This window comes from Erpetoichthys calabaricus, chromosome 4 (genome assembly GCF_900747795.2).
Source record: "Erpetoichthys calabaricus chromosome 4, fErpCal1.3, whole genome shotgun sequence".
Taxonomy (NCBI): Eukaryota; Metazoa; Chordata; class Cladistia; order Polypteriformes; family Polypteridae; genus Erpetoichthys; species Erpetoichthys calabaricus.
The window spans coordinates 215,235,131-215,252,884 of record NC_041397.2 but is presented as its reverse complement, the minus strand read 5'-3'; the positions used below and the strand labels follow the sequence as shown (position 1 = coordinate 215,252,884).

Here is a 17,754-nt window from a genome sequence, read left to right as displayed (position 1 = left end):
TATACAAATACATAAAGATGTGTGTATATATTTTATTCTCTGCAGTGAAGATTTACGTCATCCTGTATTACTGTTTTCATCATGATACTTATAAACAGATAAATATATTTCATACTTAATAATTCTCACTGCAAGTTTTCTTCAACTTGATGTCACTTTTTCATTATCTCCCATACACATTTTTAACAACTGCTCAAATGATTACCATCTCTTTGACTGGCACATTGCACCTTTCAGTGTGATAACATCAAAAAATTGTATTACCTGTATTTGTTATATTAGATTGTATTACTCTGATGTGATGGTGTAATCATTAGTACTGCTGCCTCTTAGCTCATTTTAACTTTAGACCAAGTTACTGCCTACATGGAGTTTTCATGTTCTCCCAGTACTTTCTTCAGACGCTATGCCACATCCAAACAAATGTCTCATGCCTAGTTCCATATACTGTAAGTGAGTATGGGTGTTTGTATATCAGCAAACTCTGTGATCTTTCATTCCACGTAGGACTGATTTCTGTATTACACCCAATAAAATAGTGATTATGAATTGAGAAAGTTGGTACAAAAATGTACGGATGAATGAATATCTATCCATTTATCAAACTTATTGTAGAGAAAAGCCAAGCAAAATGACACCTTTTATTGGCTAACTAAAAAGATTACAATATGCAAGCTTTCGAGGCAACTCAGGCCCTTTCTTCAGGCAATATCATTTTGCCTGAAGAAGGGGCCTGAGTTGCCTCGAAAGCTTGCATAATGTAATCTTTTTAGTTAGCCAATAAAAGGTGTCATTTTGCTTGGCTTTTCTCTACATTCATAATGGCTAACACGGTACAACACCCTAGTACTTCAAACTTATTGTAAAATACAGATTTTCAATCCGTATGTATTAGTCTATTTAACCTGTCTCATGTTTACAGCTAGTCAGCATCAACAGTTAATAGGAAAGAGAATAGGAAAGACTGTATTAGCTGTGAACCACCCAATTTCATGGAGATTGCACAGGTGGTGAACCAGCTGAGGACAGGAAAGGCTGCAGGGATCTGTGGTATACAGGGTGAACTTCACCAGGCTGGTGGTAAGGATGTCCTCCTGGTGTGGCAAGCAATCTTTGCTTCCATTTGGAACACGGCCGTCATCCCATCTGACTTGAAAACAGGGCTTGTCGTCCCTGTTTGGAAAAGGAAGGGTGATCACCTGGATTGTGGCAACTACAGGAAGGTAACACTGCTTTCAGTGCTGGGTAATGTCCTTGCTAGAGTCATCCTAAATAGGATCTGTGATCACTTGTTCACCTACCAGCAACCTGAGCAGTCTGGTTTTATGCCAAAGAAGTCTAATATAGATGGCATCCTGGCACCGAGAGTTCTCATTGAGCATAATCATAAATATTAACAGAGTTTCTTAATAGCCTTTGTCAATTTTCGTAAAGCGTTCGACTCAGTTAATCAAACTACCCTGTGGGACATCCTGAGACTTTGCGGGATCCCCTCAAAGTCGCTGGATGTCATGGCTAGCTGGTTCACTGGTATTGTGAGTGCTGTGCAGAGTGGAGGCAGAGCCTCTGCATTTGTCCCAGTTGATTCTGGGATTCATTAGGGGTGTGCTTTTGCTCCTATCCTGTTTAATGATTGCATGTACTGAATGTCGGGCAGGGTTGTGGGGTCCTGCAGCTGTAGGGCATTTATTTGGTTAAGAAAGATTCACTGATCTTGATTTTGCTGATGACGCTGTAATCTTCGCTGAGTCATTGGAAGCTCTGATCAGGGCTCTCAAGAGACTGAGTGAGGAGTCTGAGTGTTTGGGCTTGCGAGTGTTCTGGATAAAAACCAAGATCCAGGCCTTTAATGACCTCTTAGGCACAGCCATCAGTAGTGTGTATGTCTGCGGAGACAGTGTCGACTGCATCAAGAGGTTTACTTACCTCAGCAGCAACATTCATGTCTTTGGTGACTTTTCCTATGAAGTCAGTAAACAGATTGTGAGAGCATGGGTCATTAGGTCACTGGAAAGGGGTGTGTGTACGCTCCAGATATCTTTGCAAAAGGATCATGTCGTGCGATTCCCTGAGGGTGATCTGGCTCGTAAGATTCTCATGTTGAGGACCCAAGTAGCTGAACCAGGTCAAGGGGACGGCCACATAACACCTGGTTGCAGCATATAGATGGTAATTTCTGGAGGGAGGTGTTGGACTGCATGTCTGCCTGGGGGATTGCCAACTGGGATCCCAAAATGTTTCATTGTGTAGTGGGTGTGACAACACGCTGTACCAGTGCATGCTCCCCAATCTGACCCAACCCCAATTTACTGCAATTTAACAAAAGTAGCATCATGGTAACTAATGCAAAACATGCAATTTATAGAACTCTCTTTTGGCAGTGTAGAAAAAGTACTGTATTGTATTTAAAACACAGTTAACACTGCTCAATGATATATAATTTGATTTCTAGTAATTCTGAATAACTCAAAGTAACAGAAGTTAATGGATGAACGCATCGATGTAAAACAAAATCAGTGATTATATGGTTAAATATCTGACCAATGAAAATGATATGAAGCATGAGAAGAACATTTTTTACGACAGCAGCATTTACAAAGTTAGTAAAATCTAGACTTATATTTGAACTCTCATCATTAAATAGATTAAACCCAGCTTTGACAGAAGCAATAACATCTAGTGTACAACATTCCAATCTACAGAACTGAATTCTTTATAACTGGGACCTTGACAGGCTGTCTCAAGATGAAGAGCAATCCACACTCAATTAAACCACATTGATTTACACCAAACAATTTTTGCCGATAATGGTTGGCTTTCTCATTGTAGATTCTCCAGCTGTCTCTGTAGCTGCTGTCCCATGAGGGATAACAACAACAACAACATTTATTTATATAGCACATTTTCATACAAATAATGTAGCTCAAAGTGCTTTACATGATGAAGAAAAGAAAAATAAAAGACAAGGTAAGAATTAAAATAAAACAACATTAATTAGCATAGAGTAAGAGTAAGGATGCTGCATATCCCATTCTGGGCTGAGTTATTTTTTCCCAAAAAATTCAAATATCTCAAGCACTACTCCTTTACAAAGGTTCTATTCTAACCAATATCAGCTTCTGCCCATTCAACTGGATGTAACATAACATTGTCACACCTACTTCATTTCAGGTTTGCAGGGGCCTGTGTCTGCCTCACCAGTTTTGGTTGTAAGATTGGAACCCACTCAGGAGAAAATGTCAGTCCACTGCAGGAGCCCATGTACACAAGGACTGGTTAACATATACATGTCAATTTAGAGTCAATAATTAACCTTATATGCAAATATTTCAGAACTGAAAAGAACCACAGTACCTGGAGAAAAGCCCATGCAGCTGCAAGAATGTATAATAATTATTTACACAGTGGCCAAGGTGGAACTAAAAGCCAGGATGATGGAGGATTGAAGACTCCTTTACCACCATGTCTCACTCACATCAATTGAACTATTCCTTAAAATATGCAAAATTAATTACTTTTCAAATCAAAGCATTAAACTCTTTTATTTCATATAAACTGTTCTTCCATTACGGGTACAAAAGGATCTAGAGCCTATTTTTTCAACACTGGATGTAAGGAAGGAACCAAAAATTCTGATGATATTAGTCCTTCCCAGAGCAGACTCAAAGTTTATGCCCTCAGTTCAAATGAACCTACATGTTTTTGGAAAGGAAGACAAAAATGAGAACAATGAGAAAGCCCACATAGATATGGGGAGAACTTTACAAATGTTCCATGTAGAGCAAGATGAAACCCACATTCCTGTGACAGTAAACTATCAACCTACCCACATACTACTGATTCTAAACAATTTGTTTTATCCAGAATATAGCACATTTAAATTTTTACACAAAAACATTATCCAGAATTCATTTCTGTGATGTAATTTCCCTGTGATAGACTGGTGCTCAATCCAGCAATAACTCCTACCTTTGACCTGATTCTGCAGCAGTTGGCTCAAGGTCCTTACAATTCTATAATGAACTAAGTGGCTTAAAAAATGGATGGGTATAATTGTACTGTTCTGTTTAATGGAATTTAAAACTAATATACTTTAAATCTCAAATATGCTTTATAAATAAAGAAGCAAACTCCAAACATGCTTTCAAGGGTATTATCATAGTTCATTTGTTTAATCATATACAGTATTTACAATATGTTCACAGGAAGAGTAGCCAATAAATTCAGAATTATACAGTAGGTTGTTAAGTCGAGATTAATTTGAAAACATTGCTATTTAAAATCTAGAATCCTTAAAAATTAGGTAGTTCTGCCTGTCATTGTGTGATTGCTTAGAACAATAGAGTAGCAACTGTAAAGCGCCACTGTCACACAACACCAGAGAACTAAGCTAACTTTATGGTCCAGTTACTAACTGTGCAGTGTTGTCCATGGGTATTCCACACTTAGAGATTCAGAATTATAGCAGTCTTTTTTATTCCCTATCTTGCTCCAGACAATTTAAAGGATGGATGGGTATGGATTTTGCATATTTTGACTTAATTGTGATTCTAGTTAATTTAAATAGTATGAGATGCCTTATTATTTTAGCTGACAGCTGAATTTGTTATTTTTTAAAAATTATTTCATAAAATGGGTCTGGTCTCTATTAAGGCTTTAGTAGATATGTAGAAGGAGAAACAATGTCTTATTAGAACACCTTATGAGCGTTTATCTTGTCAGGTTCAGAAGAAAAAGGCTAATTAAGTTGAAAAAGCAGCGTCTGTAGCCCAAATGAGACATTCTTGTTCTATTTCCATTTTTAGGTGTAAAATTCTGTACTGTTACAAATTCAGTTCCCATTTAGAAAAGGCGAATCACATCTTATCACTTCAATAACTGGTGTGCTATTATAAATAACTGTATTTATCTTGATTGATTTTTCGCATAGATTGAGCCTATTTTTTCATCAGTATCATATCTTTTCAAATTGTCATCTTTACTATTTTTAAAACTGGAATATGCAAGCATAATCACTACATATGCAACAGTATTTTTAATGTAGTTTTTGACTAATAAATATTCTAAACCTCCTAGTGATAGGTTGTTATTAAATATCCATATTTTAGTGTAGTAGGCATTAAATGCATATTTTATTAATTCATAAATCATAATTAAAAGTTGCTACTTCATAATTTATAAAATGTTTTACTGCAGTCACAATAATTTTCAAGTGTGTAATACTTGCACCACACTCTGCATGTTGGAAAGCTGCCTATAGCAGTGTTGGATCTGGAATTTGCTATACTCATTTTCATTCTCTTCCATAGTTGTGCATCCTACTTATGCTGGCAGTTCTGAAGCAAATTAAATTACTGTATTTAGGATGCCAGTTTACTTAGGAAATTGCTAAGAGAGATTGTGTTTTTGTAGTATAGCCCAGGGGTAGGCAACGTCGGTCCTGGAGTGCCACAGTATGTGCAGGTTTTTGTTCCAACCCAGTTCCTTAACGAGAACTCAATTATTGCTGATGAAGCACATATTGCTTAAGTGACATTTTAATGCTTCATTTTAGTGGTCTCGCTTGTTAAGGTTCTCCAACCTTAATTGCTTATTTCAATCTTAAACTGCTGCATTCAGTGTTTTAATTGCTCCTTATTAGCAGTAACATGTAAAAGACAAAGCAGCCAGCAGTTCTCCAGCTAGCTTTTTTCCAATTACATCTGTGTGTGTTCATCATGCACGGTTTGATTTAATAAAACACTTAATAGAAAAATGTGACAGACTGAAAATGATCTGTTTTAGGCTTCAAATCATTTGGATGATATCCTTGGAAAAGAAAAAAATCTACGATATAAAAGCCTTACATTGCACAGACTAACAAGCCATAAAATTAAATAAGGTCTGAGATTGGCAATGATTGGTTTCTAATTAAGCAATTGGGTTGAATGAAAACCTGTAGCCACTGCGGCTCACCAGGACCGACATTGCCTACCCCTGTTTTACATCTTATTGCTAATAAGGAGCAATTAAAACACTGAATGCAGCAGTTTAAGATTGAAATAAGCAATTAAAGTTGGAGAACCTTAACAAGCGAGACCACTAAAATGAAGCATTAAAATGTCACTTAAGCAATATGTGCTTCATCAGCAATAATTGAGTTCTCGTTAAGGAACTGGGTTGGAACAAAAACCTGCACATACTGTGGCACTCCAGGACCGACGTTGCCTACCCCTGGTATAGCCTACCGCATTCATTCAGGAAGATTACCACTTACCAAAGAAAATTAAACACATTCAATCCCAAAAAGTGCTATTTTATGTTGAAATTAGTCTAGTAATTTGTAACACCTAACTGATCATTTCACTTGTGTTCAAAATTTTGTGCAACAACACATTGTTTAAGGAAAATCAATACTTTTAAATTATATTTCTGTGGGATCTACAAAGAGATTGGACTAAAACAAAGTCTCTAGGCATTTTCATTACATGTTCAGTCACCCTTTATTATTAGCTAACCAGTCATGAATTTTGCTTTGGATTTGCTGAGGAGATTTCTCTTCCCTGCAAATACACCTGTCAGGGTTATTCCATATTAGCATCTCTCACTGCTCCTTTACAGTCTTACACTTATTATTAAGCACAATTACTGTACATCTAAACCATATGATTAATCCAGTAGGTCTAATTGAAACCATTACATCCTTCTTTTACTAGCTGTTCTATGAAAATTAATTGAACCATTCATTATATATATATATATATATATATATATATATATATATATATATATATATATATATATATATATATATAAATATTTTTTTTTTACTATCTGAGGTTTTGGTATATCTGCTGATGTATTGATCTTTAGATTTAAAGCAATTTCTTCTCCTTTATTTAGAAGAAGACACTCAATAATACCTCTGCTGTATGTTGCCACCCTCTCTCCTTTGTTCTTTTTATTAGCATTTTGATAACCATGAGTGCGGTCATGCAGAACATGGCAAATTGGAAGAAAGAATGAAGGTGGCCAGCAATAATTTCATCACCTGCTTCTTTTTGATTTTGCTGCATGTCGTCACTTTTGAACAAAAATCCACTAATTAACCTGCTTAGTGGTCCTTCAATGTGTCATATAATTTCACATTCTTGTAGATTTGTAATATGTATCTTCATTATTTTTTATGGATTTCTTTAAGTTTAAGGAGATTAAATTTTATTTCTGTGCAACTTTAAGATAACAATCGAATGTGATGTTCTTTGCAGATTGAAAAAGTATACTGTATATTATTTTAAACATTGCCTAATATTAGAAATCAAATTCTCTCCTCCCACCAAAACAAACAGATTTTAAAGTAAAAAGGATAAATACTGCATATGAAACATAACTACTGTTGCTGAAGTAAAAAAAAAATTACACAACGTAAAATAAATAAAGAAAAGGGAAATACAAATTTTTGAACTTGTTAGCTGTCTTAATGAGCCAGGTAAGACTTATCCTCATCATAGGGTAATGGAAGGGATTCCAGTTCATTCATTTATTCACACACACACCATCACACCAATACACACACACACACACACACACACACACACACACACACCATACCAAGTCTGAGCTGCCAATCAGCTTAACATGCACATCTTTGGATTGTCAGAGAAAACTGTAGAAAATCAAGACAGACAAGATATATACAAAATGTATACTCCACACAAACTGCTTAGGTGAGCTTTTTTAACTGATGCTCTGCAAAGCATTATTTCTAATCACTCAATCACTGCAAAACCAAGCAAAAAGTGCAGAAAACAGAATAACAAACACAGATAAACTTATTCACATATCATTATTTTATATCCTTTTTACCATATTCATTTTTCAGGTGCTGAAAATCTGCAAAGTGCTAGTTGCATTTTCATTAAAGAAACTGATATTCACTTGCAGCATGAAAGCTATTTTTAATCCATCCGCTTTCAGAATTAACTTATTTCAATTCAGGAGCAACAGGAACCACAGCCAATCCAAGCAGCATCAAGAGTAAGGCATGATCTATCCTTAGATATCTATTTTAAGACAATATTATTAAGAAAAAACCTGTCAAGAATAACAGGAAAACCTACAGTGTTAAATTGACTATTATATTAAATTAATCCTTAAAAGGTGTATATATGGAAACATTGGGTTCAAACATACAATTTCAAGTGTTAATTTAAAATGGCAGTTTTTCTGTGAACGTATGCTGTCCTCAAGTTGCTGGACATGAGAATATTTGCCTCCTGCTAGCCTTCAGCTTTTCTGTCCTTCCAAGCTCTATTTAGTCTCTCTTTCTGGTGCTTTGAGGGTTTCACTTCCAAAACACACCCCTCTTGGTGCCTGTGGGACTTTTCACTGCTATTTTCTATCCTGGTAGTTACCTTGCCCATGGCATCCCTTGCCAGCTCAGATCCATGTTACATGTAAATATTTTTATTTGTCAATACAACTAAGAAATCTCAAAAAACTTTAAACAGAAACCAATAGAATTACAAAAAGGTAAAGTGAATAAAATATATATAAAAAGCAATTTCAAAGTTTAAAATATTGTGAATATTAATTGAATTACTCTATAGTATATATTATATCTGTTCTCAATAATAATCACTTTCTCCTGCTATTATATTATTATTAGAATGCATGTAATTAAGGTTTGTAATTTATTTTACAGTAGATCCACTCAGTGTTATCAGGTCTAAAGGAAAACAATGTTTGACTTTTTTATGCTATGTTATTAAAGATAAGAAAAAATATCAATTCTAGCACAATAACCAGACACAGCGTGACAGTAGCATTCTTAGACTATAATGTATGCAAGTAGTGAATCAGTTCTTTATCTATTATATATAAAGGCAGCACAAATTTCTGCACCCATTCAACAATAACATCATGGGTTAAGGAGACTGGAAATTGTTTCCTTAAAAACCATGTCAAACACACAAAAGAACATCTCTGGGGTGTCCTTACCTTTCTTGAGAACAGCATTTGGTTGATTCCCAATCTTAGCTGAATATTTCTGTGTACTGCATAGGAGACACTGAAAGATACTGCACTGTCTTTCAATGCATAAATATTGTGTAATTTTTGGCCCAGCACTGGTGCAGAACGGGCCTCTTAGGGTTAAAGGTTTTTGAATGAAAGATGCATGTTTGAGAATCAAATGTATTGAATGCCCAGCTGAGAAAATAGCTTATCACCCATACAGAGGCTTTTGATATTCTCTTGATTTTTTAAGTTACAGTATATATAGTAGGTTACTGTTTATTAGAAGTAATGATGAACTTGCTGATAATACATTTGTGCCATTTACCTGAGAATGTTTTGGCAGCAGAATACACTCTGGGAAGAAGCAGAGCTGATGGAGGTAGTGTGATTCTGGGCAATGTTCTGCTGGGAAATCTTGGATCCTGGTATTCATATGGATGTTACTTTCAACACTTACCACCTACAAACAGTATTCCCTGATGGTAGTGGGCTCTTTTAGCAGGATAATGCACCCTGTCACACTGCAAAAATTATTCAGGAAAGGTCTGAAGAGCATGACAAGGAGTTCAAAGTGTTGACTTGGCTTTCAAAGCACCCGTGACCTCATGCCGATTGAGCATCTGTGGGATGTGCTAGAAAAACAAATCTGATCCATGGAGGACCCACCTCGCAACTTACCGGACTTAAAAGGATCTGCTGCTAATATCTCAGTGCCAAATAGCACAGGTCACCTTCAGAGGTCTAGTGGAGTCCAATGCCTCTATGGGTTAGAGCTGTTTTGGCAGCAAGTTGGGGACCTACACAATATTAGGCAGGTGGATTTAATGTTGTGGCTGACTGTTACCCCAAATCTTTTTTACATTATTTCTCACTATTTTACAATAAAATTGTATATTTAAATACAAACTACTGGAGACTGAATTTAATTCAAACAACATAGCTGAGCAAATATATTAGACTGACATGAAAGGATTTACCAATAGATACTGTAGATTCACATCAGAAAGGTATTAAACTAAAGTAAGCATGAGATAGTTACCTACTATGCTGACATGCAATTTCCACATGGGGTTGATTACAATAATTCATGAGAAACCTTATGTCAATTATATTTTTATAACATACATTACATTGCATACCTGGAATGTCAAATGGCATACTTCAAAATATCTGGAAGTAATTAAACCAAATAAACAAGGTGGAAAAAAATACATGCAATGCCATGAAATGATATTTGATCCCTGCCTGATTATTTCTATTATTCAAAATTGTTTATGCTGAATGTTTTCAGGTTTTCGACCAAAACGTAATTTAGATAAAGAGCACCTGCATGAGTAAACAAATAACACTTTTTATTGAATGAATTAACAATATATACAGTATAATATACTGTATATGTAACAACAAATGAATTCCAGCACATGCCTGCCTGCTCCCCTATTGAACATGCTAGCAGTACAGTTGGTAAATTCAAAACCATTACCATTTACAGAGTAGAGTAATAATGTATTATATGGATATTGTTAAAGGCTAGTGTTTCGATTTTTGCATATCAGTGCAGATGCTGCTTTGCGCATTTAGAAAAGCCATTATCAGATGCTGAGTTTCATTCTATTATGCCAAAAGTTAATTTTATAAAGTATGTTATCTGTCTAAAACTCTCAGCACATGAACAGGGTGACCTACCAGAAATAGCCCACATTAGACTGGGCTGCACAGCTGGATTTCTGTATAGTTTCGTGAAAAGCAGATGTTTACTGAGTTGCGCTGGACAAGTCACTTAAACTGCCAGTACTCTACTTCGTAGAATTGTGGAAACGGTTGCACAGCGTCAGTGAAGTTTGTAGGGATACTTTCACCATCGTTTTACTGTCTGTCAAATGAACATATTTAAAAAAATATTTTCAAGAAGTTAAGTCCTCTATGAGTTTGCTGACTAGTGAGGTCGCCTGTTTTGGTAAGCCAGCTATCTCTCCAAGTGCAACACTTGACATTAACACTTGCTGATGGCCCCGCTCGAGCTGCCTCCACTGAGCCTGACGTCAGAGTGACGCGTCACAGCTGGACACGCATCCAAAACGCGCTTTACTCCAGGCGGGCAGGCAGCGCAGCTGAGTGGAGACGAGAGTGCAGCCTTTGGAGATGCTCAATGGCGTAATGTGCGATCGGCGCTCCAGCACACCGCTGGAAAGGAACCGATAAGAAATGAGCCTGTGCGCGAATAACAGGTTAAACAGAGACAGCTCAGGTCCCGGGAACAGAAATGAGAGCCAGGACTATTTACTCATGAGTGCAGACTTTTCAGAAGAAAGCCACGCCGAATATTATGGATATTATCATGGGTAAGTAGGAGTTTTATTCTCTTTTGTTGCAGGTACTCTTTTTTTATCATGAAAGTGCTTGTCTGTTCAACTGTGCGATAGGTGCGCGCATTTAGAGTTGTCTCCTCTTTTAAAAGCAGGTTTGCTTGCACAGGTGTCCACTGTCAGCATGCATCTGGGTGCTTTACGGGTTAACGGTTTGCTTGAAGTTTTCTGTTTATTACCAGTTTATGATGGAAATACTACACGCTTCGTATTACAATCTATAAATCATTTATTTGAATAGTTTTGTAGTTCGAGAAACCGCAGAGTATTTGAAAAAGGTGGCGCAGGGCTGCTGAACACATATAAATCGAGAGCCTGTTGGATAATGGATAAGATGGATGGATGGATGGATGTTTGTTCCTATGCACCAGTATTCACACCATCGGGCACATTTCCTGTTTCATACAAAACACTCCTAAAAGAAGCACCTAGACATCAATCTCCACAATATAAGATTAAGAACATTTTGCAATAAGGCGCGTTTCTTTGAAAGACGCTTTATAAAATGATGATTTGCTGGTGTACCAAACCATTAGATTACACGTTCTGGTGAGAAAGTTAATTCTGCTGTTATTCCGGTTTGTATGTAATTATACCCTCGTTTAAAATATCAACTTTTTATTTAGCGGAAGGTGCTTAGTATTGTGTATGTACTACTTATATCGAGATGTATTGGGATGTTTAATTTATCTCATACATTTGCAAGAAAAAAGTATCTCAGACAAGTTATGCAGTAATGCTATCAAAGATTTGCTTACAAATAACTATGTATTTTGGACCAGACGTAGTCTCGGATGTATTTATCTTATGGCAGAGAAGCGCAGTACCGCCTCGCAGTTCTATCTGCACCATCTGCCCCGTCTTCAAGGTTTTATCCGCTACTCCGGTATCTCAAAGATTATGTTATGCTGATTGGTTACTCAATATCGTCTTGGTCTATAAATGTATATTTGGCGATAGATCCTAACGTTGTATAGAGCCATTTTTAACAGTGCATTGGTCGTATTAGCTCATTCTATAAGGTCTAGCCTGTTCTAAACATATAACATATTTTCGTTTGTAAAATTTGACATTTAATAATTCAGTATAAGTATAAATTTGTATTTTGAAAACAAAATGTTTAAATATCTTTTTATATGAACATGTATTGATGCAGAATAAAAAAAAAATCTTAAAGCATCAGCAAAATCGTAGTTACTGTTGGACACGGCTTCACCACGGCTGACATATATTTCACCAGCAGCTATAAGAGGAGCACATGCTGTGAGCTACAATTATCTTGACATTAGTTTACACATTTATCCCAGACATCATGTGCAAAACAGTGAAAATAATATTTGGATTTCACACCACTTACAGATTATGGGCCGTGCTTAATAGTGTGTGGTACAGTATATATGTTTTTTTTTCTGTCACTGCAATAAGTAGTTTGTCTTGACATGTAATGGGATAAACATCCCGACCATGAACTCTGCATGTTGTAGAGTGATGGTGCATGTCCATTATGTTCACAATATTTATTTTACTGAAATGATAGGATAGCCTTACATGGTTTACTTCATGATGGTTCTGTACAAGGAGTGCTGAAGATTGGCTAATTAATTATGTTCACTTCTACAGAAGCATGCAATTTGCACATGCCTACAGGCATTTAGCCCATGCCACCACTGAATTGTCAATCAGTATTTATCAGGTATAGCATAAAAATCAGACTCTCATGAAAATACATCTCTTGTATATTGTGAACACATGTAAGAAAATTATTCCATCCAACCTGCTATATCCTAACTACAGGGTCACGGGGGTCTGCTGCAGCCAATCCCAGCCAACACAGGGCGCAAGGCAGGAAACAAACCCCGGGCAGGACGCCAGTCCGCCGCAGGGCAAAGAAAAATTATTCCTGGTTTGAATTATGTTTGTAGGTATTAAAACACATTATCTTTCCACCAGGACTATTTAAGCATCTGTTCTGAACCATTTAGTACTTTAATGCTACATTATTAATGTATTCCAAGCCACATAAAGTCCTTTAAAGTTACCTGCAATCTACTATTTAAGCTGGATTTGTTTTTCCTTTTAACATATGTCACCTTTTCTGTAACAGGTAATTATTAACACACTGCATTATTCCTTTTTCTCACATGAAATGTCAAGTTCAAGAAAATATTTTACACATTAGAGTGACTTCTGTGGCGACTATTAATTGGATGTGTAGTACTCTTTATACACAATTACAATCATTTTTTTATTCGCAATTAAACATAAGTCTGCCTTTCTTGAATATTAATATCAAAAGTAGTCATAAAATGTGTTACATATTTCACTCAGTATTAAGCAAGCCTTCAGTTTATCTTGGCTTGGGCCACTTTCTAATCCAGTGAAAAATTCTAGAAAGCAACATGTTTCAGGTGGTGGTAGTAAGGTTGTTGTTCATTAATGATTGATTCATACATTGATTTGTGTGAACAGTTTCCTTAAACTGAACAACATCACTGACCACCTTAGTTATTTTATACAGTATATGCACTATGGTAAATGATGTAGCCTGTCGTTTATGACATATCTAGTCAGTTGTTTGTTTTGCTGCTAAGTGTTGCTTAGTTACCTTTTCTTTATGATGGCTAGATACATTTGTCCAGCAGCTTTATTGTAGCACTTTCCAAGTTGCATCCCAATAACCTGTACACCAATACCACTGTAATGTTTGTCAGCTACTACCTTCCCCTATTGCCATTTTATATTTTCTATTATGTTGTGGCACTACTTGTTTTCTTTTGCATTTTTATAGTGTATTTTTGGTAGTGATAACAAGAATAAGAAAAACTGAATCTCAGTTGTTGTGGGGAACTGCCCAAAAGCAAACTTGAATCAGACAAAAAATAAGAGACAAGAGAAACTGTTTATTGAAAGAACAGTAATTTAGAGACAGGATTGTATGTACATTAGTGCTATGTTTCTGTCTGGTTTTTCACTTACTCTTACTCTTAGCTCTGTATTAGAAACATTTTAAATATGACATCTGCAATCATTTTAGCTAATTAACACATCCTTTAGTAAAATGTTATTTTAAAATGTAAGATGTATTCCAAGGTATTTTAAAATATAGTTATATAAAATTGCATATAGTTACCCAATGAAACATGAAGGAACTTTTGTTTCTTTCCACTTTCCTGACAGGGTAAAACATTCAATATACAATATTTTAGGTAAAAACAGTGTTCCTTGTAATGCATCTATAGCTATTCTATTAAAAAGTGCTTTTATCCTAAGTTTCTAAGGCCATTCTTTACACCATTCTCTGGAACCTCTACAGTCAATAACTATTGGTTAAGTGGTGACTCTAAAATTGCTTAATACAGTATATAAGTGTGTGTGTGTCTTACATGTTTCTGCATCTTGTTTGAGGATAATTCCTTTAAGCTCATTGATGGTAGGATAAGTTCTAGCTCCCTAATGTTCTATAATGGATTGATTCAAAAAAGGATGGACACAGGTAAAATTTGGTAGTGGTGGCACAGTGGGAACTAGAATGTTGTATGAAATAGCACTACCATTACACCTTTGAACAAATTTGTTAATTCTTCTAAAACAGCTATAGAAATTATGGAAATTTTAGGTCTTTATAAACTAAAATAAATTAATTTATATGAATACATTAATTAATCCAATAAGAATTCAGTCTAAATATATGCAATTTGATTTTAAACTTCACTTTCAAACTTCACATTTATATAGAAAAAGTATATCTCGGGTTATAGAAAGATGTAACACAGAACAATATCTTTTGTATTACATTAACAAAAATAGAGAAAACAAGAAGATGTTCTGTTTCCTAACAAATCACAGATCACATGCAGATGAGTCAATAACTGTTGGTACACAGGATCAGCCAGTTTCAACAATAATGTTAAGATTTTCATGTGTAAATTTAAATGCAGTAATTTGTAATTATCTGAAAATGAAAAAGGTTTGACTGGTCATCAGAAAGGATTAACACAGCAGTATGTTTCAACTGTTTTTTTTTTCCTGCACATTAAAAAAAATATATAAATACTTCAGCCTTCCATTAAGACGACTTTACTTAATACATTAAGAGACTAGCATGACTGTAGGTGAACTTACAGCATACTTTGGTCTGAGATTGTTGAAAGGTATAAAATTGCATAATCACTACTTATTTGTAATAATACAACTGAGCAAGCATGTGATTGATTTTCATGATTATCTGCTCTTTCCTTTCAAAATTATACTAGCCACAATTAAATTCTTTGGGGTTTATTACTCTATTGTGGGCTGGTGTATGACTCTGAAGCCTGCCTGTGTATTATATTGCAATGGGAATTCAGATAGATAGATAGATAGATAGATAGATAGATAGATAGATAGATAGATAGATAGATAGATAGATAGATAGATAGATAGATAGATAGATAGATAGATAGATACTTTATTAATCCCAATGGGAAATTCACAAATGAAAATTTGAAATTGAAATTCATATGAAATTCAAACTGGCTCAGTGTGCTGATCTCAAAATATCTTTTTCAGTTACATACTGTCCAACTTGCATAGGATATACACTCACTTGGCAAATTACGTACACCTGCCTATCCATGCAATTATTTAATTCACCAATCATGTGGCAGCAGCACAATGCATCAAATTATGCAGCAGATACAAGGCATGAGCTTCAGTTAATGTTCACATCAAACACCCTGGACCAGGTGAAGGCATAGGCTGAGAAGGCACTGGCTTAGAAGTACTATAAATTTAGGTGGCAGCAGAACCTGTCCAAGCACCCTTCTCCCAATTATCCTGTACATGCGCACCTATTTCCCAAGGGGGAAACCTGCCCCTAAGCTAGTCCATTTCTCATGTGGTCATAATTGCACCGATCTCCAAAGGGGATCTATATCAATTTTACCGACGTTTGCAAGCTCAGTGATGTACAAGTGGAACATGTGGTTTTGAGTTTGCCAATCACCAAGTGCAATCTCTCTTCAATGTTATTTACAAATCATAAGTGCTTGCACCCAACACTGCCTATGGGTGCCATGTACCCTTTACAATACCCTGCAAACACCAGAATGAGGAAACAATTTGATCTCAGTGACTTCAGCTGAGGTACGATTATGGTGTCAGATGGGCTTGTTTGAGTATTTCTGTAACTGCTAATCTCTCACGATTTTCTCCCACAACAATCTCTACAGTTTACTCAGAATTGTGTATAAAACGAAAAACATCTAGTGACTGGCAAACTGAAGACAGAAACACATTTTTATTGAGGGAGGTCAGAGGAGAATGTCCACACTGGTTCAAGCAGACAGAAAGATTGTGGTATCTGAGATTACCATCTTGTACAACTGTGGTGAGTAGAAAAGCATCTCAGAATGCACAATACCAAAACTGGTCAGTTGAAGAAAGGACAAGTGTAGCCTGGCTTGAGGAAGCACGGTTTCTGCTGAGGCTCACAGATGCTAGGGTCAAAATTTGGTGCCAGCAACATTAGTCCATGCACCCAACCTGCCTTGAATTAACAATCCAGGCTGGTGGTGGTGTAATGGTGTGGGGAATGTTGCCTTGCCACATTTTGGACCTGATAATACCAAATCAATCATTGCTTAAATGCAATGGCTTATTTGATACTGTTACTTACCATGTGCATCCCTTCATGGCCACAATTATATATCTTCTAATGGATACTTTCAGCATGATAGTGTACAATGCCTTAAAGTAAAAGTCAACTCAAACTAGTTTCATTAACATGACAATTAATTCAGTGATCTTCAATGGCCTTCCTAGTCCCAGAATGAATCCAAAGTCCTTTGGGATGTGCTGGAAGAGTATATTTGCAGCATGGATGCAATCGTGTCAACTTGTACCAAAATCTTTAAGGAATGTTTCCAACATTTTGTGGAATGCATACCACACAAAACTGAGGCTGTTTTGAGAACAAAAAAGAGGCCCTACCTGGTGTTAATAATTTGCCCAATGAGTGTATGCTTTTGTGTATTGCCCCTATGGAAAAAATGGAATACAATTCATAAAAACAAGTGATACAATTTGTCAGACTATCCATCAGTGACACAGAGTAAATTTACTGTTTAAAGTGGAAACACAGAGATACTAGAAAAATACTGTTTCAAAAAATTTCAGAATGTGAGCAAAATGAAAAACAACACCATGTTTAAATACTTTATTTTCTAAGACATTTTAATCAGATTAACATGATGAATTTATGTCCTGCTCCATAGCCCAGATACAGTTTTTCTGTCATAGATCTTTTCATTTAATCAGAATGTAGTTTGTTAACAAATATTTTTGTCATACATTTCACTTGCACACAAATTCTAATCAAGATTGTCAACACAGATTGTAGATCTTTTCTCAT

The 17,754-nt window shown here is 35.9% G+C and overlaps 1 protein-coding gene across 1 annotated transcript in view; it reads left to right on the top strand.

Annotated features, from left to right (window-relative positions):
• Nucleotides 1-11,104: 11,104 nt before the first annotated feature.
• trpc6a (transient receptor potential cation channel, subfamily C, member 6a) overlaps nt 11,105-17,754 on the top strand; it is a 152,015-nt gene continuing 145,365 nt past the window's right edge. Inside the window, exon 1 of the mRNA XM_028800286.2 lies at nt 11,105-11,339. Coding sequence (XP_028656119.1) covers nt 11,203-11,339 — 137 coding nt within the window. The 5' untranslated portion in view covers nt 11,105-11,202. The remainder of the gene's footprint in view (nt 11,340-17,754) is intronic.